The sequence below is a fragment of the Ambystoma mexicanum genome, chromosome 3p (assembly GCF_040938575.1).
Source record: "Ambystoma mexicanum isolate Mex_15411 chromosome 3p, UKY_AmexF1_1, whole genome shotgun sequence".
NCBI classification, from domain to species: Eukaryota; Metazoa; Chordata; class Amphibia; order Caudata; family Ambystomatidae; genus Ambystoma; species Ambystoma mexicanum.
Window position 1 is genome coordinate 160,688,796 of NC_090925.1, and position 26,800 is coordinate 160,715,595.

At 44.4% G+C, this 26,800-nt stretch overlaps 1 protein-coding gene across 1 annotated transcript; it reads left to right on the forward strand.

Annotated features, from left to right (window-relative positions):
* The first annotated feature begins 8,999 nt into the window (after window positions 1-8,999).
* LOC138579837 (piggyBac transposable element-derived protein 4-like) lies at window positions 9,000-10,787 on the forward strand. Its single transcript, XM_069650068.1, has one exon. It carries the CDS (start codon window positions 9,000-9,002, stop codon window positions 10,785-10,787), a length of 1,788 nt encoding a protein of 595 aa, XP_069506169.1.
* Window positions 10,788-26,800: the final 16,013 nt, after the last annotated feature.

Consider the following 26,800-nt stretch of genomic DNA (forward strand, 5'->3'; position numbering starts at 1 on the left):
GCACAAAAGTAGCCAGGAACAGCCCCTTTCATCTAAGGGCGCTTCTGAACTACCGGAGGGCTTTTCAGAGGGAGACGGAAACCTCTCCTCGACGTTGTGGGAGCGCTCTAAGCGTTTTGAAGGTGAAAACACTGATTTCCCCCCTTTAGACTCTTCAGGGGTCCCCCATGAGACCCTTGAAAGACTCCATTCTTGTATGGAGAAAATGGAAAGGTTTCTGGGAAGCCAAGACCCACCCACTCACAAGAGACAAAGAGAATGAGCCCCAGGATGACTCTAGAGTCAAGATTCCTAGGCTGTTTCCCCCTTCCACAGATGTATATGACCTCACTGAGGAGGAGCAATACTGTAAGAGGATTCAATCCCGCACTACAGCTAAGTCAATGCCTAGTCCAGAATACTGAATGAAAACCCTTATTGATATATCTTTATGTCCAGTTCATGCGTTCTGGATGACTACCCCTATATAACACCCCTCTCTTGGAATCCTCCTGACCCCACTGAGCCAAGAAGTAGTTCTGTTTTGCAAGTTAAAAGGTTTATTTGATAAATTAAACAATAGATATAGATATCAGACTTTATAATAAATTAATAATTGAATATCACACTTAATCTGATATGATAAAGATTAACAACGGAGAATCTGGCACTAACACGCTTCTCTATAATCAATAAGGAGTTGAGATGAAATGGATAAGGTAGCACACTGGTAAATAGGTACAGAAGTATAATGTGGTAGAGAATGCTTTATAGGGTTCAAGGAAATGCAAGGTTGAATGAATGAAATGCAGTATAGAAAATACTCAATATGATTTCAACAAAACAATGTAATCACTTTTCTCTGGCAATCCCCTCCCCCCCTTGATGCAAGGCAAGGAAATGGAAGGAAAACACACAGTTCTCAGAAATGCAATCAAATGTGATTCAGTTCACCGCAGCAAGCTTAGACAACAGAAGTTTAAAACACAGGCAAAATGCTTTGATATGTGCTGGCAATTCAGTGAAAAGTATGCTAAAATGCTTTTAATTCCCTTTCAGAGGTTCAGGGTGAGTGATAGCTACTCTCTATGAATTCAGGATCACCTTAACAATGCTTTAGTAGTAACTAGCAGGTAAACGAAGTTTTTGGCAAGGAAAAGCAAAACTGCTGTCTTTTTACACGTGGAGAAATTTGCAAATCGCGGCAAAATTCGCGGATGCGCCGAGCGCTATTACAGAGGAACCGCAAGGACTATCACGATCGTTTTGGGGTCCTAGGAAAGCCTAGGATCTCAGCTTCCAAATGAAAGTTACTGCAAGTCTCTAAGACAAACGGTCGCGGAGATATGAGCGATTTTGTGAAGGTCGTTTTTCAGATTTGAAATTTTAAAAGCTCAAAATGACAAGTGACAGATTTTGCAGCTAGAATGACAGGTGACAGCTTTACAAATGACAGGTGACAGTTAGGAGACAGTTCTACTTAGATTAAGCTAGATTGAATTATATTATTTTTACTAGGAGATTGGTTCTGCACAGTTTTCTAGGTACTCACACTATATTCTTGAGTGAAATGGGCCTCGCCATGGATCGGGTCAGGTTTTAAACTCGCCTCTGGTCTGGGTCTCTAGTTCTGGATAGATTGAAGTCTCTAGTTTGGCTCTCTGGAGGTTTGATGGAGGTAAAGTATGGATTTTTCCGGCAGAGCTTCCAGCGGCAGATGGATTTGAAAGTCTCTACCTAAGTTTCAGTGGTCCATTTATATGTTCTGCAAGTGGGTGTGTGTGTTGGTCATAACTAAACTTGCCCCTCTCGCTTGTCATTGGTCCAGCTTTCATTCCTCCCCTGATTGGGGAAGGAACTGTGAGTCAGAGTGATGTCATCCATTTATGATCTCTTGAAAAACCTCCCCTGTCATCTGTGCACCCAAATCTATATTTTATTTATTTATTTATTTGTTTGTTTATATAGCGCTAAAGCCCGCGGGCATGATCAAAATCCATATTTCACAGTTACATAGTTGTTTGAAATTACATATACATGGTGTGGCTGAATTTAGCCATGTCTCTGTCCAAATCTGCTGTTTCTAAGAGCTTGCATTCAGAAATGGCAGATAATTGACTTTTTAACTGATTTTTCAATTTCTGACATTGACCCAACTTTACATACATGTGCGCAGGGAGTATGGACATTAACTGATGAAGTTTCAGATTTTTAACATGCATACATTTAGAGTAATATCCACTTTTCCGCTAACACCCCCCTGAACATACCACCGGTTCTAAAAACCTCTTAAACTGTGGGCAGAAAAATCACAAGAATTATGGTATCATTTATAAAATTTTCACATGTCCGCACCATGAGTTATTCATCTTTTTCTAAACAATATTCTGGCTACAAAGGGGTGTGGTTTCCCAGGTCACATGGTGGAAATACTGGTTTATCCAGTTCTGCCAAGCCAGCTTTCTCTCACAGGCAGTGCCCCTCCCAGCTTCTGCCAAGAGGAAGCTACATTTTACGACCGCTGTAATAAAACCTTTGCCTGAGTCAAGACAGGCTTTGTTCAGAGCTCCTGTATTCTGTGGGGCTCCCCTTAATTCAATTATCAGAGAGATGGCATATCCTTAGTGTGGCCAGCAAAAGGCAGATAGGCCTGGGAACACAGTTGTGACTCAAGTTTCACTCCTGATGGGGGTAGTTGCCAGGCAGAATCAAGTTCCTTAAGCCAGACTTTCAGCTAACTGTCATGTTTTTTGTTGCTTTTTAAATTAACTTGCAATTTTACACATGCAGCTAGAATGCTGATTCTAAGTGCAAAACTATGACATTTCAACAGTTACAAAGGCATGTGACACCAAACATAGGTCACTCATTTAATCTAAACATTTTCGATTTTAGTGTCTTTAAATCCAGTGAAACTTAAACTGCTGACTCCATAGCAGTTTTGTTATAAGCATTGTTTTGGGCTCTTCATTTCCCAGATTTTGTAAGCACACAAAACTCCATTCCGCCAAATGTCTGCTGGTGTTCAGTGAATATTTTGCACATATTGCAATGTTTGAAAATAGGCATTTTGAGCCTGCCTTCAGAGAAACACAGGGTGGTTTTAAAACGCCGGCTTTTGGATAGTGGTGAGTACTGGTACTGCACCCATTTTTGGGATTTAAGAAATGAATTCCCCACAATTCTAGGTTGCATTTGGCAATCAGCATTGCCATTCCCAATGGTTTCAGACTACTGTGCGGGTAGTCCAATGGTGGTTTTAAAGCGCTTTGAAGCTAACCGGCGCTACTGTTTTTCCTTTGGCAACCCATTTCCCTCATGGCAACCCGGCCTTTCATTCTCGCACTGGTGGGTGGCAAGTGAGGCAACCATTTTGGTGTGCGCACAAACTGCGCAGCTTTCCTGGATTTCGGCGCACATGTGGGTTTTCCGCCATCTTGAATTTTCTAAGCCCACAGCACCAAATGTTGTGGCATGATAGCTTAAACGTGGGTCAGGACACCCAACAATACCTACAGGAAGATGAGGAGTGTTTGGGTGGAGAGGAAGAACATGAGGAAGAGGGGTTCAAAGAAGATATTTACACTACTGCAGGAGCTTTTGAAGAAGATACAGCTACCTCGCAGCCCTGGCAATCCCCATCAGTGCACTCAGACCCTGATGCCTTTCACCCTTCTCCTCTCAAGGAATCACATATTGGGAACTCCTCTCCCATAGATGACCAACCTTCACTCAATGCACTATTGCGCAAGGCAGCAGCGCATTTTGAGATAGACACAGGGGAAACTCTTCCTGACATAGACTTTGTAGAAAAAGTTATTAAAGAAAAAGCCCCTGTTAGCCAGTCTATTCCGCTCCTGGCTTCTATTAAGAGAAGAATATCTCCTTCCCTTTCCAATCCAACCTTAGTAAGAGGGGTCAACCCTAGAATAGAAAAGCTCTTCAGCCCTTCATCCTCTGACCCTTTGTACATCAGAGGACATTCTATTCCGGACTCCCTTGTAGTTACCAATACAAGAAAAAGAGCGGGGGTACCACTATCCACTAGTGAAGCACCACCTGACAAGGAGGGCAAGAAGCTCTACGCACTTGGGAAAAGAATCACGACCTCCGCCGCCTTCTCAACTAGGATTGCAAATAACAATTCCCTACTAGCTAGCTACGCAGATGCACAGTGGAGCAAGCTGCGCAGCGAAGCGGAGGACGCACCTGAACCCCTGCGTTCACGCCTGTTAGCTGTAATATCAGAGGGAACGCTTGTAAACCAGGGCATCGTGAAGAACTCCCTAGATGCCGCTGAGACGGCTGGCCGCTCCCTGGTTCAGGGAATACTTCTCAAACGCCATGTCTGGCTATGCAATTCAGGTTTTAAGCCAGAAACCCAAGCCTCCCTCATAAATAAGCCCATAGAACAAACACATCTGTTTGGGAAAGCAGTTGATGAGGCCCTAGAACATGCGAAGAAAGAGTTTGATACCATCAAGACTCTTGACCAAATTTCTAGGCCCCCTAACAGACGCGGCTATGGCAATAGACGCTCCTTTCGTGGCCAATGCCAGCAGCAAAACCAACAACAATTTTACTCTGCTACCAACTGGCCCTCTAACCAGGGTAACACCCAGTTCAGTCAAAGAGGCCAACGGCGTGGCAGAGGAAAAGGTCGCGGCTCCAGCCCCAGAGGTTCCACGCCCAATACCAACAAATGACCCAAGATTCGGGTCCCCTCCCATGCGTCACCGGTCGGGGGCCGGTTAACATCGTTCCTATCAGCATGGGAGGGAATATCGTCAGACCGCTGGGTATTATCCAACATAGCCCACGGATACTGCATAGAATTCAACGGTTCCCCGAAGTACAGACCCCCACGGAACCAACGCATAACACCGGAACACCTCACCATTCTTCTTCAAGAAGTAGAAGAACTTCTGAAAAAAGAAGCTATAGAAGCTGTCCCCCTATCTCAGGTAACAGAAGATATTTATTCAGTGTACTTCCTTGTAACCAAAAAGGACCTAACCATGCGCCCTGTATTAGATCTGCGCCCAGCGAACAACTTTGTCAAACCCCAAAGGTTTCGTATGGTGACCTTGCAGGAAGTAATCCCACTGTTATCACAAGGGGATTACATGACAACGCTAGACATGAAAGATGCATACTTTCATATTTTAATGTTGCCAGCACACAGAAAATACCTCAGGTTCAAGATAGGGAACAAACACTACCAATTCAAAGTACTACCCTTCGGGATAGCTTCTGCACCGAGGGTATTCACAAAAGTACTGGCAGTAGCAGCGGCCCACCTGCGCAGGCTATCCATCCCAGTATACCCTTACCTCGACGACTGGCTCATAACCGGGGATTCTTACGAGACATGCTTCTCCAATACCCAAAAGACCGTAGACCTTTTGTACCAACTGGGCTTCTCCATCAACGAAAAGAAGTCCAGCTTAGACCCCAGCCAAGTCAAACAATTTTTAGGGGCTCTAATTCTAACAAAGGAAGGCCTCGTCTTCCCCTCCAACGAGAGGGTCCAAAACATGCTGTTTCAGATCCCCCATTATGTAGCAGGTCGAGAGGTGACGGTACGCAAGGCTATGCGCTTGCTAGGGATGATGGCGTCCTGTATTTATTTGGTACCTCATGCGTGCCTGCGCATGCGCCCCAATGCAGGAGTGGCTCAACAGCCAGTGGTGTCAGGCCAGCGGACAATGGGACGATCTAGTGGTGGTCTCGCAGGCCTTAGTTCTCTCGCTGCGGCGGTGGACAAAGGAAAACCTGTTGTTAGGGAAGACTTTTGCCACACCCGCAGTGGAAGCCACTCTAACCACAGACGCATCCCTCACAGGATGGGGGGTCACCTATCCCATCAGACTGCTCACGGAGCGTGGACTCCGAGCTTAGCATCCAAGCATATAAACCTGCTGGAACGTCTAGCGGTGTTCAAAGCACTAAAAGCCTTTCAGGAACACCTACAAGGAAAGACAGTGATGGTCCTCACAGACAGCACCACAGCCATGTACTACCTCAACAAGCAAGGGGGCACTCACTCTCCAGGACTGTCCAAGCTGTCCCAGAATATATGGAAGTGGGCTCGCAAACACAACATGTTCCTACTATCACAACATGTACCAGGGGAACTCAATCTGCTAGCAGACAAGCTCAGCAGAGACTTCCCCCTGCCCAAAGAGTACGAATGGCAATTGCACAAAGACATCTTCTTAGACGTCTTCACGCAATGGGGATTCCTGGAAATAGACCTGTTTGCAACTATAGAAAACTCACAATGCCAAAGTTACGCCTCCAGGTACCCCCAGAACCAGTCCAAGTGGAACGGTCTGTCGATTCAATGGTCAGGGAAATTTGTTTACGCCTTTCCCCCAACTCCCCTTCTCAACAAAGTGGTGCACAAGATGCACCACGAGCAGGTTACCATGATACTAGTGGCCCCAATGTGGGCACGGCAGCCATGGTTCACTCACTTGATGGAGATGTCCCTATCTCCCCCAGTGAAACTTCCCTGCCCGTACAACATGCTGTCACAAGACAAGGGCAGGACACTGCACCCATGCCCTCAGACCATGAACTTAGCAGCCTGGCTCCTGAGATCGTAGAATTTGGACATTTACAACTCCCGCAGAGATGTATGGACATCCTCAGGGAATCCAGTAAACCGAATACTCACCACTGCTATTCTAGCAAGTGGAAAAGATTTGTCATCTGGTGTAGACTCCCAGGTGGGACAGGCAGTATTAAGACATCTTTTCTCTACTGTTCCTTCTCATAACCCACCGCCAACTCCGGGTACTGCTCGCTAGTCTATGCACAGCATGTGATTCTAAGCAGATTAACAAACATCAGAAGACAATGCATTACTTACCGTAAAAGCATTTCTGATGGTTGTATCTGCTTAGATTCACATGCGCCCACCCTTCCTCCCCGCTCGGATGGAAGGAACATAGACATCCTTTTCTATATATTTCTCTCTTTTCTGTACTCACTCACGTCTAGAAGGCTCCCGCAGGGCAGAAAAATACAAACAGAGGGACCTCGACGCGTGAGGGATTGTGGGTACAACGCACGTCACTATAGGGATAGTGTTACAGACACGCCTTGTCGACGTCCCCTTTTCGACCACGAAAAACAAAATGCAATACTCCGCAGTGACCACTGGATGTTGGACCTATTCACAGCATGTGAATCTAAGCAGATACAACCATCAGAAATGCTTTTACGGTAAGTAATGCATTGTCATATATATATAAAAACTAGGAGGTGCGGGGCACACTCTGGTTTCCAGCTTAGTATACCTTCCACAGTCCAGTTGATCTTCTGCTCCAAGCGCTTTCATGTCTCTTGTAATCTTCAGGAAGGCAGTCTGTTCAGGTGTTGCTAGTTTATACCAAATGTGGCCACATGGAATATGTTGAATAAAAGTGCATACCTTTTATTCTCGTTTACATTTTCTGTGTGCAAAATGTGCTTAATGATCTTCCCAACATGTTCGGTCTTAGGGCTGGTGCCATAAGATATTTTTTATGTTGAAGTTAGAGAAGCAGAAATTACCACCATAGGAGGTTTTGCCCGCATCAGTGATCCCAGCTGTGTCTATGGTTGGCCAGGCTCTCTTAAAATTATTGTTTGTGGTGCTTATTACCGAAATGGAATGCATGAAATGTGTTTATAATTAGGAGGTAACTAAGCCCACAGCAGGGGTCTGCAGGCTCTCAAGATCGTACTTATTTTACTACAACACCCATAATTCCTCAATATAATCAATATGTGTCGTGGTGGAAGGATTTTGCAGCCCACACGATCTGCAGTTTGAAAGTTTGTACTCCCCTGGAACCCTTTCTTTTTCATGCCACACTTTGATTGCACTACAGCATTTTTCCAAGCAGGCTTTGCCCATAGTGAAGTGGGTGTTTTAAAAGAGGAGGAAGTGCATTAATTTCATGTTTTTACTGACATTCATGATTACTAACAACATGTACCATTTCTCCATTTAAAAAGCATGCAATATAAATGACCAATGTGATGTGGTTACTCTTATTCATGTGCACTGGGTGCTGCTTGCAAAAGGGGCTGAGCTTGCAGCCATGGAGAGCTGAAATAGATACATTTACCTGCTTTCTGTCAGCAGGCCTTCTGACAGGGCTCTCTGTGTGAGGCGAAGTAGACTTTTTTTTCTCCAATGTTTGTGACAGAAAATGTAGATCTATTTCTTGGTTTATAAGTGCTTTTTGGTGTTAAATTATAATTTTACCACACATTTTACAGTAATAGACTGTAGGGACTGTTCAAGAAAAAGGCTCTCCAAAAACATTTTCTGACAAGACAGTCACACACAACCCATTCAGCTTTTTTCTCTCTTCTCTAAGAAAGTACTGATATTCTTCAATAAAATAACCAAATCCACCCACAGTCCCCACATTTGACCACATTATAAAACATGTCAAGTATTCTCAGAAAGGCTCCTCAAAGGGGTTCATGTGTATAACAAATGTTAGCTATGGAGCATGACCAGACAGCAGGGGGTGCTACAGTGCCCAGACATGTCCATTGTGTGTGACCTTTGCTAATAAAGTTCAGCCTTGCGGCAGTGAAAGGGGGAAAAAAAGGTACATTTAGCCTCTGACTGACTGGAATCTCTCTTTGTGGGCTTTGTGTGTGAAGGAGAGAGGTTGTGTTTTTACTGCTCGTGTGAAACCAATTCTTTGTCAAGGAGATTGATTTCAAAGGTGAATTTGGAAGTTTGGGTGACTAGGTGATTGTGTTTTGGTAAATTCTACTTCGTGTAGCTTTACTGGGAAGGAAATATATATATTTTTTTTTTACCCCTTTCTGAGTCTTTCTAGGACACAGGATACCATCCCTGTGTGTTTTTGTTTTGTTTTTTATTGGCTGAAGTTTCTTTGTCTCCATCCTGTCATTAGACTTTTTTTTTCTGAGAGGGTTAAAAGATTGTGAAAAGGATCAATTAATTTAGAAAACATTTTGACAGGATATTTTAGGGGAAAGAAATGGCAGCCAAAAGATTTAGAATTGACAATCAAGATGCTTTATTTGAGCTGATGGCAGAGGCACCAGACATTAGCTCAGAAGGGGAGAGTGATATTGAGTTTGAGCCTGAGGGGTTGCCAGAATCAAGCAGTGGAGAGGATAGTCCCTCTGAGGATGAGTGCAATGACGAGTCTGGGGAGGAGGGACTGTCACAGGAAGATGTTTGTGAAGCCTATTGGGATGAGGTTTTACCTGGCGCAGATCCATACAGCAATGGAGTGGAGTTCAGCGTCAGGAACCCAGGGGGTCGCAGTCTTCCACTCAGAAATTCCCCTCCTATTGTGTATTTTAACTTGTTCCTCACAATGGACCTGCTAATACACATAGTGAGGGAGACAAACAAATATGCAAGGGATCTACTAGCAGCAAAGGCAGAGTGGATCCAAATTCATCCTCATTCACGGCTGCGCTGGTGGATGAATGGAGGGCTGACTGTGGCACTTCTAAAAAAATGGATTGGCCTTTCTATAAATATGGGAATTATTCGCAAGAAAAATGTAAAAATGTACTGGGACCTTACACACCCTTCTCAGGCCACACCTTTCTTTGGCCAAGTCATGCCGTTGTGGCAATATCTCATTGTCACAAGGATGATCCACTTAAATGACAACGCCACTGCAAAGGCACGGGGAGAGGAAGGGTTTGATCCCTGGCATAAGGTGCGTCCAGTTTTGGACTCCCTGAACCGTGCATTTAAAAAATACTATGTGCCACGGCAGGTGCTCTCCATTGATGAGTCCATGATTGGCATGAAGAATAGGGTCGCCTATATTCAGTACATGCCCAACAAAAGACATGCCAGGTTTGGGATTAAAAAATTTGAGGTCTGTGACAGCAGCAACAGCTATATTTTGTACGTTGACCTGTATGCAGGCAGGGATAAAACAACAGGGTGTGAAAAGGGATTTGTATATAACAAGGTCATGAGCCTCTTAAAGTCTTGTGACTTACTTAATAAGGGATATCACTTAATGACCGACAATTATTACACCAGTGTCGGCCTTGCTGAGGATCTCTTATTGACCACAACCCTTCTAACAGGCACAGTGAGGGTCAATTCTAAGGGTTTGCCACCCGAGATAACCAGGGCCAAGTTACAGCCGGGTGGATCAAAATATTTGAGAAAAGGTGGGTTGTTGGCATGTGCCTTTAGAGAAAAAAAAAGCCATCGCAAGCCTGTGCTGCTGCTGTCCACTGCCAGTCTGGCAAGTGATGTACTTGTGCATACTAGATGTGGCCAGTCAGCCATCAAGCCCCAAATCATTCTTGACTATAACAAAGGAATGGGTGGGGTTGATGTAAGCGACAGAAAAATATATGAGTTTGCTGCAGAGAGACCAACACATAGGTATTGGTCGAAGATATGGCGTAACCTCATAGACGTTTCCATAATGAACGCCTATGAGCTTTACAAAATTAATACTGAACACAGCAAACTCCTTAGCAGGCACAGCTTTGTAGTTGATATCATAGAGGCTCTCTGCTTGTCTCAGGAGGGAACGTCCTCTGAACACTCAGCAGCAACCCCACTGCTCGCCCCATCATCAAAGGAGCATGGTTTTGCCATTTTGCCGGCAAAGAAAGAAAGGGACTGTGCCATATGTTCTGACAGAAGTAAGCCTGGTGGACGAAAAAGATCACGCCACTGGTGCCCAGGCTGCAATGTTGGCATCCATGAAAGATGCTACCCGCTTCTTGTCCATAACACCCCATGCAACATAGACCCGGATGATTCAAGTGTAGGGTGATACACATGAAAGACACTGCAAAATATTGTCTACACAAACACCTATATGTACTTTACCTCCCATTATAAAACTGATCAGGTTTTCCATGCGGGGGAGGGGATAGATTAAGCAGTTTGGGGGCTTCTTTTTTAAAAAATGTTTATAAAGGTTTAACTTGGAAAACAAGTAAAAAATACTCAAAAAAATATAAAGTGAAAAAAATATGTTTACCATTTTTTTTGTCAAATAATTTTCCCTCCCTATTTTAATAAATATATTTCATTGTACATATATTCTGGAAAAATATAATACATGTTATAAAATTAACACTAACAACCCTTCAAAAAGTGCCCAGTCCCTAGAAATAATATACACGTAAAAATAATTAACAAATAGGCATGTCGATGACACAAATTGGACTCTGACCCATCTCCATTCCATTCCCCTGCTGATCTGTCTGCTTTGGCACCGGGCACCTGGTTACCCTCTGATTTTCGGGCCCAGGTCCCTGCCCACCCAGCCACACACCCGCACTGCCTCCTGGCAACCCTGGCACTTGGGTCTGTATCTGTAACCCTACATTCCCCTTACCTGCACTTATCAGACACCCCTTGTCTGCGCTTTAACCTTGCACTTGCCACATTGCTGGCTGCACTACCAGTTGTTGTTGTTTTATCCCTTGCTCTGCACTTTCCACTCCTCCCCTCTCCCTTGCACCTTCCCCCTTCCCTTTCCGATGCACCTGCGCGTTCTCAATGTCACTGGGCCTAGTAAGATTGTTGTTTTGTCCTCCCTTGTTCCCCTCACTTGCCTCGTCACGCTCTGAAACACTTGTGTATGAGCGCAATACAAATAAAATATCATATCATAGCCTGCACTGTCCGGAGTAGGCGTACGTGGGAGTGCACCAGCAAAACAGAGTGACAAACAGGGGGCATCGCAGCTTACTTCTTGATGGAAGAGCCTACCCCCTGCACGGGGAACACGTTTTACCCAAAATGCAGGCCTAAATTGACAGGCAAGCGTCTCAGCTGGTTGAAATGCATGACCCTTTTGATAGAAAGCCTTGTGCCCACAGACAGGCTTGGCAGGCTGCAAGTGTGACAACTGCGAGACTGACCCTAAGCCATGATGAGCACTGTGCATTCCTCATCAGACCCAGTATGTGAGGATACTGTGTACATTCCAGTGCTGTGACAGCCAGGAGAGCATTGTTCAAGCCATGTAGAAGGCCAGTGTTACTTTCAGCACTAACACACTTCTCCCAGGCTGTAGCTAACATACATTGGAGACTGATCCCTCTCCATTCCACGGCCTGCCCTGTCCAGAGCAGCCATACATGGGAGTGCACAAGCAAAACCAAGTAACAAAAAAGGGGCATCCCAGCTTAGTTCTTGATGGCATAGCCTACCGCCTGCACGGGGAACACGTTTTACCCAAAATGCAGGCCTAAATTGACAGGCGAGCGTCTCAGCTGGTTGAAATGAATGACCCTTTTGAGAGCGAGCTTTGTGCCCATGGGCAAGCTTGGCAGGCTGCAAGTGCGACAAAGGGGAGAATGACCCACTCCACGATGAACACTACAGATTCCTGTTTAGACACCATACATGTGCAGGGTTTGGAATTGAGATTCAATGAGCAAGAGCTAAATCCAGCTCCTGAGTGTTGGGCATCCCACTGTGGGCAGGAGCTACCACAGGGGAACCAGGAGCCACCAGAAATGCTCCTTTTTGTTCATTTTGTATGAACCATTGTGCTTAAATGTTTATTAGATGTGTTCTAATTCTTCTGTACTAACATTCCCAAATATTCAAAGTTAATGTCACATTTCCGTGGTTGGAAGGCACCAGTTGGCCATATGAGCCAATGGTAGCTCCTGGTAGATGTTGGTTTTAAGCTAACCAGGCTCTACTATGCTAGAAGCAGGAGCTAACTAGCACCCAGCTCCCTTCAATTTCAAACCCTGATGTGTACCCTGGGTACACTCCACTCCATTATCTGCTAGGAGTGCATTTGAATGCCATGAATGAGGGCCACAGTTTTCTAAGTACTGGTACTCTTCACCCAGGCTGTAGATCACACAAAAGTCATTGGTGGGTGTCACAGAAGAGGAGGCTGCTGCAGGATTGGCCAGTTCCTTACAGACTTTGAAAAGATCGGCCATGTTGTTTGATGCCGCAGAGATGCGTGCTTGAATAAAGACTCGTATCTTAGAGTGGATGCAGAGCCGATATTGCCTTTGAAGAAGGCGGCAGGCCGGTTTGTCAGAGGGGCGGTCCACCTGACGCATTCCATTTCCACTCAGCTGTCCAACACATGTGTTTAAGGGCAGCCAGATCAGAGTCGTACCAAGAATTGCTCTTTTTGGAAGGCTTCAGGCCGACCCACATGACAGGGGCCAGAGTATCAAGGGTGTTAGAGATAGAGAGATTGAAGTTAGCGAGGGCACAGCAGGCAAGGGAGCCTGTGCAGAGGAGGAGGAAGACACAGCAAGCAAGGGAGTAATCTTAGTTTGATTTTCAGCCTCTATGTTTCAATTTTGAATTTTTTAAAAATAGTTTTGTGTTGGGGATTGAGAGAGGTCGGAGGGCATGGGTGAGGGGGATTGAGGGAGGTGGGAATGGGTTTGGGGATTGATTGGTGTGTGCGCTAAGCGCCGAGATGCCTAAGGGCGATGCGCGCTATACAAATAAAAAACCAAACCAAACTAATTACTCTGTTCCACTTGTTTTAACATACACAGCTACTTTAACTGTGCATACTCTCCTAGAGACTAGAACAACATATGCAGGCACCCACTAGCCTCCCAATGTGCTGTGGTTAAGGTCCACAAAAGGATTGTGCCCATTTTGCACACCCATTTGGAGAGCGTGTTAGAGAGTGTGTGTTGTTATTTCATATTAGCTAGGGTTATTGAGTATGGTATGTAAAACATGTTCGCTGTCAGCAAGCACTGTACAGAGCACTATTAATTTATGTGCAACACTTTGTTCAACATAGACATTTTTTTATATGTAGCGTAACATGATACCTCTTTTCAAGGCTGAATGTATTCCCTTGTCCAAGCTGACCCACATTTGCATTGGTAATGTGGATGGTCTGAAGAAGGACAGAGACTGATATCTTCCAGTATCAAGTATTTTATCAATTACAAGAAAAGGTGTAAACTCCTAACTCTCCCAAAACTATGGGTTTTCTATGCCTTACACAAAACTAACTAGGGTGGTCGTCAGTAATAGTCAGTCCAAATTGAAGATCTGTTCTCCATCCAAAACTAATCTATTCTGTCCCTACCACTATCACCGGGCCTGTATTCATGAAGAAGAACTTTTCTCATGTTGTCAGGTTGGCTTCAGGCTTCTCTGCTTCTCTTTCTCTCGCTCAGTGTCCGCTCTTTGATGTGAGCGGGTCTGTGGTTTCTGCGTCATTGTTGGACTTAACAGTCCACTAACGCTCGTTCACGCCACCACCTAAGGTTCGGTATCTTCATTGGCGTTCCCTTCCTCCAGCTTCTCCTGCTTCCAGCTTCACTTGTGTCACATTCCCACACCAGCTTTCTTCCAGGTTTGAACCCTGCATGTCCCGGTCTCTCTCATCTCTCACTGCACAGCTGACTCGAAACCCCCGTACTTATCTCTCCAATGGGACTCTTTCTGTTTTATGACATGTTGCTGGGACTTCCAGAGCGGAGCCTCATAGTCATTTGTATCTGTTTCCTGAGTTTTCTCAATTACTCGGGCACTCTTCTTCTCAGTATTACAAGAATACTTCTCCTTATGGAGAAACAATGGTTTTATACCACAGTAACAAACAGTAGCTCGGTCTTCTTGTCTTCTTTTTGATTATAGCTGTTAATGGTGGGTTATAGGGGGGAGTCTCACCCAGTGAGGTCTCGCTTGCCTCTACCCCTTGAGAAAAGCTATTGTAAGGGGTGTTCCAAAGATCACATAATTTCAGGCAATGTCATAAACATGCATTCTAGTTCCAACCTCCAGTTTTTTCTAAGAGACCAAATTCCTTGTTTTTTCCTATATGTTTTTTTTATAAGACACTAATGCTAAATGGCTAGTCATGCTTTTTGCTGGCTCTCCCATTTTCAGGAAATGGCCATTGGCAAATTCAAGAGTTCAATGTTCAAAGAACAAATCATTCTCCAACCCATCTTACTTCCATGCTCCCCTGTCCCTCCGGTCATCGTTTCCTCCCCTCCACACCCTTTTAACCCACTCAGCTTATTCTTTTAGCTGCAGCACCACTGCTGCCGCCATTCCAGCCTCCATCATGGGCCGACGTGGACATAGAAGAGGGACTCAGCATGGAGCCACACCTTCCATCTCCACGGCCCCCATCTTAAGTTAACATTTTGTTTGAATGGGAAACATACCATTTATTCCAACAAAATAAATTGTTATTAGAACCCAGGTTTCCGGATTGGAAACCTGAGACACTACTGGCAAGAGCACCAGATCCGGCAGGCCAGATCATGGGGTAATGGCAGCTGGGCCCATTGCTGAGGTCCTCGCTGTGCTCGGGCCTATAATGTGGGCTCAGGGCCATCGCCCCGCAATGTGGCCTGCCGGATCAGGTGTTGTTTCCATATTACAGTCACATTTCTGTAATGTATGTCTGGTCCGTGGTTTTTGAACAAAATAGGAAAGTATGTACCATGGCTTTGAGATGACATCACACCTGTCTGTACTGGTTCCACGGTTTCAAAACAATTGCCAAAAACCCATTAAGAATGATTGTTCTAAGATCAATGCTCAACAATAATTGCCACTTCACTTAGATATCCAAATCCTGGGATAGTGCGTACCAACACATTACTCATGGCTTCACATTTTTATAAATCTGCTCAAGAGTTGTGAAAATATAATCAAAAGTCATATTTAGAATATTCTGAGATCAAATGTCAAATTAAATGGCCACTCTGACTAGCTACAACATTTATGAGATAGCACATACCATAACCTTTACAGTGATACCCCACTCATCGAAATCAAACAAATGGTTGCTGAGAAATTACAAAAAAACATTTTGCAAATGCAAATTTCAAGGTCAAAGGTCACATTTCCTACCCCCATGCCCTACTTGATGCATATAAGACAAAGTACATGACATGACCATTCCAACAACACCTTGCTTGTATAAATGTTCTACATGGTAGCAGAACAAAAAAAAAGTTTTAGTTGAATGATTTAGAGGTCAAAGGTCAAATCCCAAAGCATCTCAAACTATCTGTACCTTTTATACGAAAGAATGTACCACGGGATTGAGATGACACCACATTTGTCTATATCGAACCCAGTTCCAAAGCAATAGCAAAACACACATTGAGAATAATTATTCTAAGGGTCAAAGGTCCACGATAATTTCCACTTGACTTATATATCCAATAGATGTGATAGTACATACCAATACATTAGTGTTGGCTTCACCCTTTTCTAAAACTGTTCAAGAATTGTCATAATATAACAAATAAATCATATTTACAATCCTTTTTTCTGAGGTCGAAGGTCAAATAAAAAGGCCACTTTGAGTATCTACCCCATTGATGAGTAGCACATACCATGTCCATTACAATGATACCCCACACAGCTAAATCAAATGAATGGTTGCTGAGAAATTACAAAAACACTTTGGAAGTGCTCATTCAAAGGTCAAATGTCATATCCCCCTAGACCCTACTTGATGCCTCCGAGTCAAAGTACCCAACATGACTGTTCCAATAACACCTCTTTTATGTAAATGTGCTAAATGGTAGTAGAGCAACAACAAAAAAACACTTTTGGGTGAGAGATTCTAAGGTCAAAGGTCAAATAACAAATCCTGAGGCCTAATCTGATCCATAAATTAAGAAGCACAATTCAGGACATTCGAAGAGACACCTCATTTGTCAAAATCAGTCCCACGGTTGTATAACAATTACTAAAAAAGCACTTTGCACTTTATTATTCAGAGGTCAAAGGTCAAATGTCATAACCTCTCAACATATTAGACAATGGATTATGGAGAACATGTCATTAACTTTCAAAAGACACCGCAATTAAAATAAACAGATCTAGGGTTACAAAGATATGATGACAAACACATTTAATGTAGTGCATTTTAAGGTCAAAGGTCAGTTATAAAAACTCTGTGACCCATTGGCTCACGTACAGAGATAACACGTTCGAAAATTGTCTGATGACTAAACATACATACCAGAACAAAGCATTTACTAGACTTTATTGAGTCCCAGTTCTGCAATAGAAATTCTTGCAGGGAAAACAACAAGGGAAATAAACAATGTCAGCCATTTTGAAGTGTATGTAAGACTACCCAGAATGTTTGAGATTATTTATTTTCCTTTGCATCATATTGCTACTAAGTAAAACCTGATTTCCCTAATGATGCTTCTAAATTATTGGTCTTTTCCTTTTACTTTTTTCATTATATTTGTGGTTTGGAAAAAAAGTTCACATTTGACACTCATGGGATGTACTTACGCTAAGCCCCAAAAAATAAATAAATAAAATAAAACATGAAACTTCTGTTTTTTGTCTGAGCTGCAAACATAATATACTTGAAATCTGCCCATCTACCTACTGAAAAAAATAGTTTTCTAAAAGTGCTACCTTTGTCGTCAGTGATATAGACTTTTTACAGTGGTATGTGTCCACCATATTGAATTATGTCATGTGACCTCAGGGTGTGACACAAACATGTGTTTTTTGGCTAATTTTATAGAGAAAAATATACTGAAACAAAAAATGTATGGTTATCCTATAGTATTATCGATTTCTAGTGAGCTACAGCAATTTGAGATACAACAGCTAAGAATCAGAGAAAATAGCATGGCACTGAGTGTTTTCCAATGGGCTCTAATAGGGTTAACCGTATCATGATCAAAAATTGGTACCCTCTACCGTTAATTCCGGTCCTACTGGATCAAGTGCGTATGGCAACTATTTACACACAATTGGAACTCCGGGGGGCATATCATCTGGTACGAGTACGGGCTGGGGACGAATGGAAAACAGCGTTCCGGACTAGGTTTGGCCTGTACGAGTATCAGGTGATGCCTTTTGGTCTGTGCAATGCCCCGGCTGCCTTTCAGCACTTCTTGGATAAATTGCTGCGAGAATATCTCAATATCTTCGTGGTCGTGTACATCAACGATATCTTGATCTATTCGCAAGATGTACACGAACATGTAAAACACGTCAAGGCAGTACTCTAGCGTTTGCGAGAGCACAGTTTGTTTGCTAAACTGGAGAAATGTGAATTTCATTGCACTACCGTAGAATTTTTGGGGTATTTCCTAACCCCGTCAGGGGTACAGATGGACCAGCGAAAGGTGCAAGCAATCTTAGATTGGCCAGCGCCCAAGTCAGTGAAGGAAGTGTAATCCTTCCTAGGATTTTCTAATTTCTACCGGCGGTTTATCTGAAATTTCTCAGAGTTGGTGACCCCTATCACTTCTTTACTCAAAAAGGACAAACCTATGTGTGGAGTGAGTCTGCCGAACAAGGCTTTCAGCAGTTAAAACGGGCCTTTACATCTGCCCCGGTGTTAAAGCACCCAGATTTGTCTTTGCCCTTCGTAGTGGAAACAGATGCTTCCAGCTACGCAGTAGGTGCAGTCCTTTCACAACGGGATTTGCAATCAGGGCTACTCCATTCCGTGGCTTATTACTCAAGAAAAATACTTCCTGCAGAAGCTAATTACACCATAGCTGATCGGGAGTTACTAGCAGTGAAGGCAGCCTTCGAGGAATGGAGACATTGGGGGCTCGTCATACCATGACCGTGATAACCGATCATCAGAACCGGCAGTTCATTAAAACAGCTAAGACACTCAGTCCGCGCCATTTACGTTGGGCATTATTCTTTGCCAATTATGATTTCCTCATTACCTACTGTCGGGGGGAAATTCTGCCGGGGTCGGCCGGGCCGTCCGCAGACCTCCGGGCAGGGAGGCCCCAACTCCTCCCGTGTATATCTCGGATCGAGACAGAGTATGAGGCACACACAAGGAGCAAGGCAACTTCTGCTGTTTATTATGCAAACGGCAGGGATGGGTCAAGGAGCGTACGCGTTCGTCCTGACACACACACTCGTGGGGCTCGCAGGCCCTTTTTATTGTAATATGACGCGCTACTTGCGTCACTTCAAAAGTTAACAAAAAACCTATCGCCATTCTTAATTGGTTGCTCGAGTGGTAGGGTTAGTATAGTACACATATAGAGAATGATATTAGTGGTCAAGGTGTAGTCAGGTGGTATATCTGGGTTGTCCCTATAATTAGATACATAAGAATTGTTACATGAAGACTCCTGAGGATTGGCTAATGTTACTGACGTCTGAGATAAGAGCCCCATGTTCTGATTGGTGCATCCGTGAGCTCCCCAGCCTGGGACCACCGTTGTTCCCAGCTCTCGGTGTACCTGTGTTTGCAACAATGTTTCAATAAGGGTACGTGCAGACAATGTGAGGATTTATTCATAGGTGGAAGGCTGACCGCTCCCACTGTAGCAGATGTCCATTGAGCCTTTCAAGTGTATCGGCCTATGTCTCGTAGCGAGGGACCCAGACGCCTTTCTTTCTCCTGGGCTTTGGCATCTCGTCAGGTTCGGCTTGGTCACGTGAGGCGGGACCGTGTTTGAGGCAGAATTCTGCACAATTAATATTGCTTTTCCACTGTGTGTCTGGTTTAATATGTAGATATGATTCTAACGTTGGTACGCGGAGTGCAAGGCTGCAACATCATGCCTTTGATGATTTGTTCTTGGATGTGGGTTTGCAACATTGCGACCTTGACTGGTTGCTCCACCAGGCTCATTCTGCGGGATCAGCAACCTGACTTTTGCTTTGTTAATGTCCACGGGAACTCTTGCCTGAGGCCTACGTGGGCCTGGTGTATAAGTGATCCATTTCGGGCATGGGTGCTTTAGGTTATAGTGGCGTATATTTCCATGACCAGTATCGTGTTTCTATTATACCTCTCATGGTGGTAACGGGTTTCAAGAGAAGCGTGAGCAAGCGGCGTTATAGATGAATTCATGATGCATCTTGCGTTTCTGCATTCTGAAAGCCTATGTAAAAATAATAAAGATGCACGTCCGTGAATATGCCTGTCGCCTACGTCAGAGCACTGAGTATGTTCTTCGTGTAGATTGTTGTGGGAATGTTAGGTGTGTATATTTGTACAGATGTGCTTCCAGTTGTCTAGGTCGTCATGGCATCTCTAACGACGTGTGGTTTTTTAGTCTAGCTGATCCGAGCCGCAGGTGTCGACATGGCCAGTGCGGGCTGCTGGGCAAACAGGTGGACACATCCGTATGTTCCTGTACCATGGTACCTGGTCGTCTGGTAACTGGACAAACTCTTCTCGCGGCGGGTGTCTGGGCCGTGACCCTCTAGGCCAAGCGCGAGAGGTGAAGGACGGGAGCCTGGTCTTCCATTCTCCCACTTCAGTCCCCCCTCTGGTCGACTTGTGGACCACAAACATATCCTTCTCGTTATCTCCTCTTACCCTCCATATCTTAGTTATCCCTCCGAGATGTCCATAATGGTTTACATGATCTTCAAACGACCAATACATGTATTCACATGTTCCTCCAGGAGTACAGTATACCCATCTTCCTATGTAGCTCCTGGGGTTCCTTGGGTTCTCGATCTTCACTGATGGTGGATCTAGATGGTTGGTGATGATTTGTGTGCGCAGCTTCTCCCTCTCTTGTATTATCACCCCTGTATGCTGACCATCATCTGCTGGCATCAAGGGGTGCATTCCCACCATTTCCAGCAACTCGTCAGCCGTGCGTGCCTTTCGGGCTTTCCAAAATTTAATTATGATCAGAGTAGCTCCAGCCAAAATAGTACACCCCACTATTATTTTCAGTCCATCCGACAGCCAAGATGGCATCCATGACCATAATAGTGAGAACCAGCTCTTATCCTTGTTTACACCGTTACTCTCGTCCATCATTTTAGAGTGCATCTGGGCCAATTGTGAAACTGCTTCTGTCAGTGTACCATTGTCAGCATCGTTGGCAGGTATGAACGTGCAGCAAGATTGTCCTATCTTTGCACAAACTCCTCCTTCCATTGCTGTGAGAAGGTCCAGTACATATCTGTTCTGTAGTGCTACCATCCTTACAGCTCGCAGCTCCTCTTTAATTGCGTTGAACCCATTTACTGTTGAATTGATGGTCATCATTAGTTCCCATCTTGTTATTTGGAGCCATTTTGCGTTTGCGTATGCCTGCAGTCCCGGATGTATTATTGAGGAGAAAAACATTGCTGCTCTGCTGAATAGTCTGTGTTCTGGCGGTATTGACGTTAGTTCCGTTTCCGACCTTCCCCACAGGTAATTTCCTGTCAGTGGCTCTCCTTGTCGTTTTCTCCTATTTAGGACAGTATCCTCGCTGTTGGTCTTGTTCTCTTGCTCCTTCTGGAGTGGTGCAGATCTCTTTCGTCTCTTATCCCCTTCATCCATTTTAGGAAATTTCGCCACATTGACATGCTTCTTAGGTACCACTAGTGATGGTACATTGACGTGTACCATTGTGCACACACCATTCCACAGGGGAGGCAGTGTATGATATGCCTTTTCTCCGCAGGCCCAATAATGGTCCATTATTACTGCTGTTCCCGCACCCCCCTCAGGTAACTCCATCACACTTGCACAATTGGTGTTATATCCTACATCCACCTCTCCTTTATGCTGGTAGCATACTTTGGGCGCAGTCAATGGTAATATTGTTATTGGGTCTTCATCTTCTTCTACCCACGTGAGCATAGGTACGTACTTGATCCACGTCGTCCAACATCGATGATTGTGTGTCTCGATGGTTGAGATAGTTTCTTTTGTTACCATGTTGCTGCCAATTACTCCTATCTCCCAGCTGTTGTCCAGATACACCTTTCCTGTTATCGTCAGTAGCGGCCTTTCCCAACATCCTTGTTTACCCGGAACTTCAGTGGCGTACCAATCACATGGTAGATACTGCAGTGTTACCTTTTTTGTTTCTCCTTTTGCAGGGCCACTTGTTATGTACCTGAATGCTTCGGCATGTAAACTGGTCTTGTGATAACTCAGATAGGTCTTGAGGAAGTTGTTTTCATATGGGTATGAGTCTCGCGTTTTCCATGTCATGTGCACCACTGTTCCTTGAAATCTTCCTTTCGTTTGGAACAGGGCCAAATATATTATGCACTGTGCTGTTTTTTCATCTATTTCTGTGGCAACAAATGTTCGTGAGGCGCTCATGGCGTATGGTATTAATGAGCAAACGTAACAGCTATCCTCAGTTGTCTGCTTACCAATGCGGGTCATGTGCTGGTACCATATGTTGTTTGTGACATGTGCTGAATCTTGTACATAATTATCAATACCTTTATTGTCTGAGTATGTGCTGCGTTTAACTCTATTTTGCTTGGGTGCAATGTTACTATTACCACCTGACGTAACACCTGTTGCAGCAGAGGGCGGGGGTATATTAAGTTTGTGCGCAGCAATAAAATCGATAGCATAGCTGTACTGCCAGACAGAGGCAGCCAAGAACCCGGTGATCATAAAAATCCCTATTATTTTTATTACATGTGCTAATTTCACCGGCATTTTGCTCTTACCTTGCTGCAGTCCTGGCAGCTTATTCTTGCGACGTTACAGTTGCCCGCCTAAAAATTCTCAAAAGTGCTTGTTATTAAATGTTAGTTTTAAGCTCTCCCTATCAAGTAGTCATTCAGTGCCCAGGCGAAGAGCTGCTCCCACGCTACTCTAAGTGATGGGTCTCTTAAGACCGGCAAGTATGGGTGGAGGTGGGGCATGTGATATTCTATGGCCAGGAGGAAGGCTGTGTAGTAGACACGTACCCTTCTCCTTTTTAAGTATGTTGGCCTCTTTATTTCGTATACGAACTGGTGTGACAATTCTTCTGGGTAGTTATCGTCTGGCAGCACCATCTACACCTGCACACTGAATTTGTTAATTAGCTTTCTTAACAATACAATATTACGCAGTTCCTGTATGTGCGAGAGAAAAAAAAAGAACATTCACGTGTTTACATGTGTATTAGTGCAAGCATGTCCTTCAGTTTTAGTTACAACTGTACTTAGCAGTCAATGGGGGGGTTTGTGCTCAAATGGCGGAAGTATTTTTACTCTTTGAGCGAGTGATCATGGGGTGGGCAGTATGGGGATCACTCCCTTCTTCGTTAGTTATTGTCTCCGAGGGAACAATTGGGTCGTTGTCTGTGGTTAAACTTTCTTCCGCTGTAGGGGATGTGGTTGCTGTTCTTCCAATGGATCTGTCGTTGGCGCTGGGGCGGGTCTGCAGTTTGTAGATCTTTACGTCATGTAGGTGGTTCCAGGCACGCTTATCCTTTAGTTTTACTGCTCTTGTTGATACGTCCTCTACCAGATGGGGGCCAGTGAACCTCTTCTGGTTCCACTTCCTATTGAAATTGCGAAGTAGTACGTGGTCACCTTTGGCAAGTTTGCACAAGTTCTCCTTTCCCAATTCTGTATTTTCGTCTTTTTCTTGGTTGCTGGTAGACCCGCCCCGTGTGCGCTCGAGCTGTTGAGACACAAACACGACACTAGTAATCAAAGAAGACACATATTGATACATTTCATCGCCTAACACATTCGCTGAACTTTCGTGGTCGGTGAATGCCCTTGACGTTGGTGTTAGGGGAAGGCGCATTTGGCGTCCAGTAACCACTTCGTGTGGGGTGAGGTGGTGGTCGGACCCTGGCCTGTTTCTAAGTTCAAACAATGCTAACGGAAGGCAATACAACCAACTTTTATTTGTTGTTTGTTGTATTTTAGCAATTGCCTCCTTCAATAAGCCATTCAGGCGTTCGCATACACCATTAGCCTGTGGGTGGTATGCACATGCAAATTTGTGTTTAATGTTCAGCAGGGATGTGATATGCTGGAACATTTCGTTTGCGAAATGGGGCCCGTTGTCTGATCTTAACACCTCGCACACTCCCCACCTGGGGAAGACCTCCCTTACTATGAATTTGGCTGCTCTAAACGCATCAGGGTGTGAACAGGGCCCTGCTTCAATCCACCTAGAAAATGGGCATACTACTACAATCATATACCTATTACCTTGACATATGTTGATCATATCAACATAGTCAATGTGAAGGTGCCGAAAAGGTCCTTCTGGCCGGGGTATGGTACCTCTTATCACTTTTAAAGTATGACCGGCCGTAAACTGTTGACATGTGAGGCAATTGCTGATAAAATTTGACACATGAGAGGTTAACTCGGGACAAAACCAATCTTCTCTAATTCGTGCTGCAATTATTTCCTTGCCTGTATGGGCAGGGTGATGTAATTGGCTCAGGGCGGTATTTAACAGTGCCAACGGTATTACAACTTTCCCAGTGCCACCCTGGCGCCATAGTGCGTCAGTTGGTGACATTGTGCATCCTCTTTTCACCCATACTTCTTTTTCGGCCATTGGTGCAGCCGCTTGTAGTTCCATAATCTGTGTGGCTGGGAGATGGGTGTACCCTTCTCTTATTAACATCTCCCTAGCTATTCCCCTCCCTCTCTCTCTCTGTGAGTCTGTGGGGTTCCATATCTCACCAAAATATGCAGCATATTTCGCATGTGCGTCTGCTGCTGCATTACCTTTTGATACGTAGTCTTCTCCATTTGTGTGTGCGGTGCATTTTACCAGGGCTAGTTCTTGGGGGTCGTTTATTACTTCAATTAGTTCAGCCAACAAGAGGGCATGTTGTACTGGAGTGCCATCAGCTCTCCTAAACCCTCTTCTTCTCCATTTTGATAGCCCTGAGTGGACAGTTGATGTAACATATGCACTGTCAGAATATATAGTTACTCTTTTATTAAAACTTTCCTTTAATGCCAATATTAGTGCAACGAGTTCCGCAGCTTGAGCAGAGTAATGCTGTGGTAATTGTACACACTTCATAGCCACACACACCGGCGCCTCCATCATTTTTACTACTGCTGCCCCAGTCCTTCGTATCCCATCTCCTTGATCAATAGTTGATGACCCATCAATAAACAAAAGCTCACCTCCCTCTAGTGCGTTTTCTTCAACTTTCCTAGTACATGAGTACATTTCAGTTACTTGGGTGCAGTCGTGGGCGTAATCTCCCTCTTCAATTACTTCTGCTAGGAACCTTGCAGGGTTAACCGTGCTACATCTAACAATTGCTAGTTCAGCTTTAGACAAAATAATCTCATAACCTGATGCCCTCTGTGTTGTTAGTGTGGACTTAGGTTTATTCAATATCGCAAATAATGCATGTTCCACAAATAGTGTAGTTGGACACCCCATAGTTATTGCTGATGCTTTTTCTACTGCAAAAGCAGCTGCAGCGAGACCTTGTTCACAAGAGAAGTGGCCTAACATTATAGGGTCTAAGTGACCGCTGTAAAATGCTACTGGTTTATAGCCCATGCTAGTTTTTTGGGCCAACACTGCTTTCATCACTGCTGAGTCGCAATGTGAAAATATAAAGAAGCGCCGCTCATAGTCTGGGGATGCCAGTACTGGAGCAGTTGATATTGCGTCCTTTAATTCGTCAAATGCCTCCCTCATTTCCATAGTCCATCCCAACTTTTTCTCCCCTTTATTTGCTTCCTTCAAACCCTCAAGCAGGGGTCCTATGTATGAGCTATAATCAAATACCCATGCTCTACAGTAGTTGCACAGCCCCAGAAATTGCTGCAGTTCTCTCACAGTCTGTGGCACGGGAGTGCTTGAGATGGCCTGTGCTCTTTGTGGTGCAATCCTTCTTCCATGTTGAGATATCAGTTGGCCAATGTAAAGTACCTGTTCCTTACAGTATTGTATCTTTTCCATGTCTACCTTATACCCCTTTTCAGCCAATATTGTCAACATTTTTAAGGAGTCCTCTCTACATTTGCTTTCGTTTGTACTGCAAATTATTAAGTCATCCACATACTGTAACACTGTGCTTTCCACCTCAACGTTACCCAAATCCATCTGTATTACTCTATTGAAAATTGAGGGTGATTCACAATACCCCTGTGGTAATCTGGTATGTTTCCACTTTGTATTTCGGTAAGTAAAGCTTGTCAAATCTTGTGAGTCTGGGTGTAATGGTATTGAAAAAAAAGCATTTTTAAGGTCAATCACTGTAAATCGTGATGCTTCTGCTGGAATGCCACACAATATTGTGGCCGGGTTTGCTGTTACTGGATACTCTGCTTCTACTATGTTGTTCAAGGGTCTGAGGTCCTGTATGAAGCGCCAAGACCCCCCTTTAGCCTTGCGCACCGGGTACACAGCTGTGTTACATGGTGATTCTGAGGGGACCAATATGCCATTGTTTATAAGGGCCGTTATGGTTTCATATATGCCCTCATCTGCCTCTTTTGACAATGGGTACTGTTTCACTCTTGGTAATATGGCACCTTTTTTCAACTTTATCCTTACACCCCCTATGCTTTTTATGCATCCCACGTCATAAGGGCTAATAGTCCATAATGATTTGGGCACCTTTGACATATCCTCCTTAAAAAATGGGACTGGGGTGCCTGCGGGTGCCTCAAGTGCCATTGCAATTTTCTGTGCTACTTGTTTGTGAGCCACTCTTAGCCATATTTCTACACTCATCATGAACACCATTTCATTTTCTTCCTTTTCTTCTGAGAACAGCTCTTCATCTGACACCTGGGTCAGCCTACACCCTTCTGCTAGTGCTATCACCGCCCTCCAGGCTCTCCCTTCTTTATCTTGGGCGTGCACAGCAACATAATCAGCTGTTGCAATAATGCTCTCAATGTCCACTGCAAACACCTTCCCTTCCAGTTCATTAGCTGGTGTTTCTGGTCGGAATAGATAGGCTGCTGGCCTCCTCCATATTTTCCCTTCTATCCCTGGCATCCATGCAAATGCCATGTCTGTGCCATATTGGAATATCTCGCCATCCAGTGGCTCCGCCCTAATCGCTGTCTGTCCACAGTATGCTTGCAAAATCTGTCGTGCTGCGAGCATGTTAATCCCTGGAGTAGAGCAAATTATGCCATCCT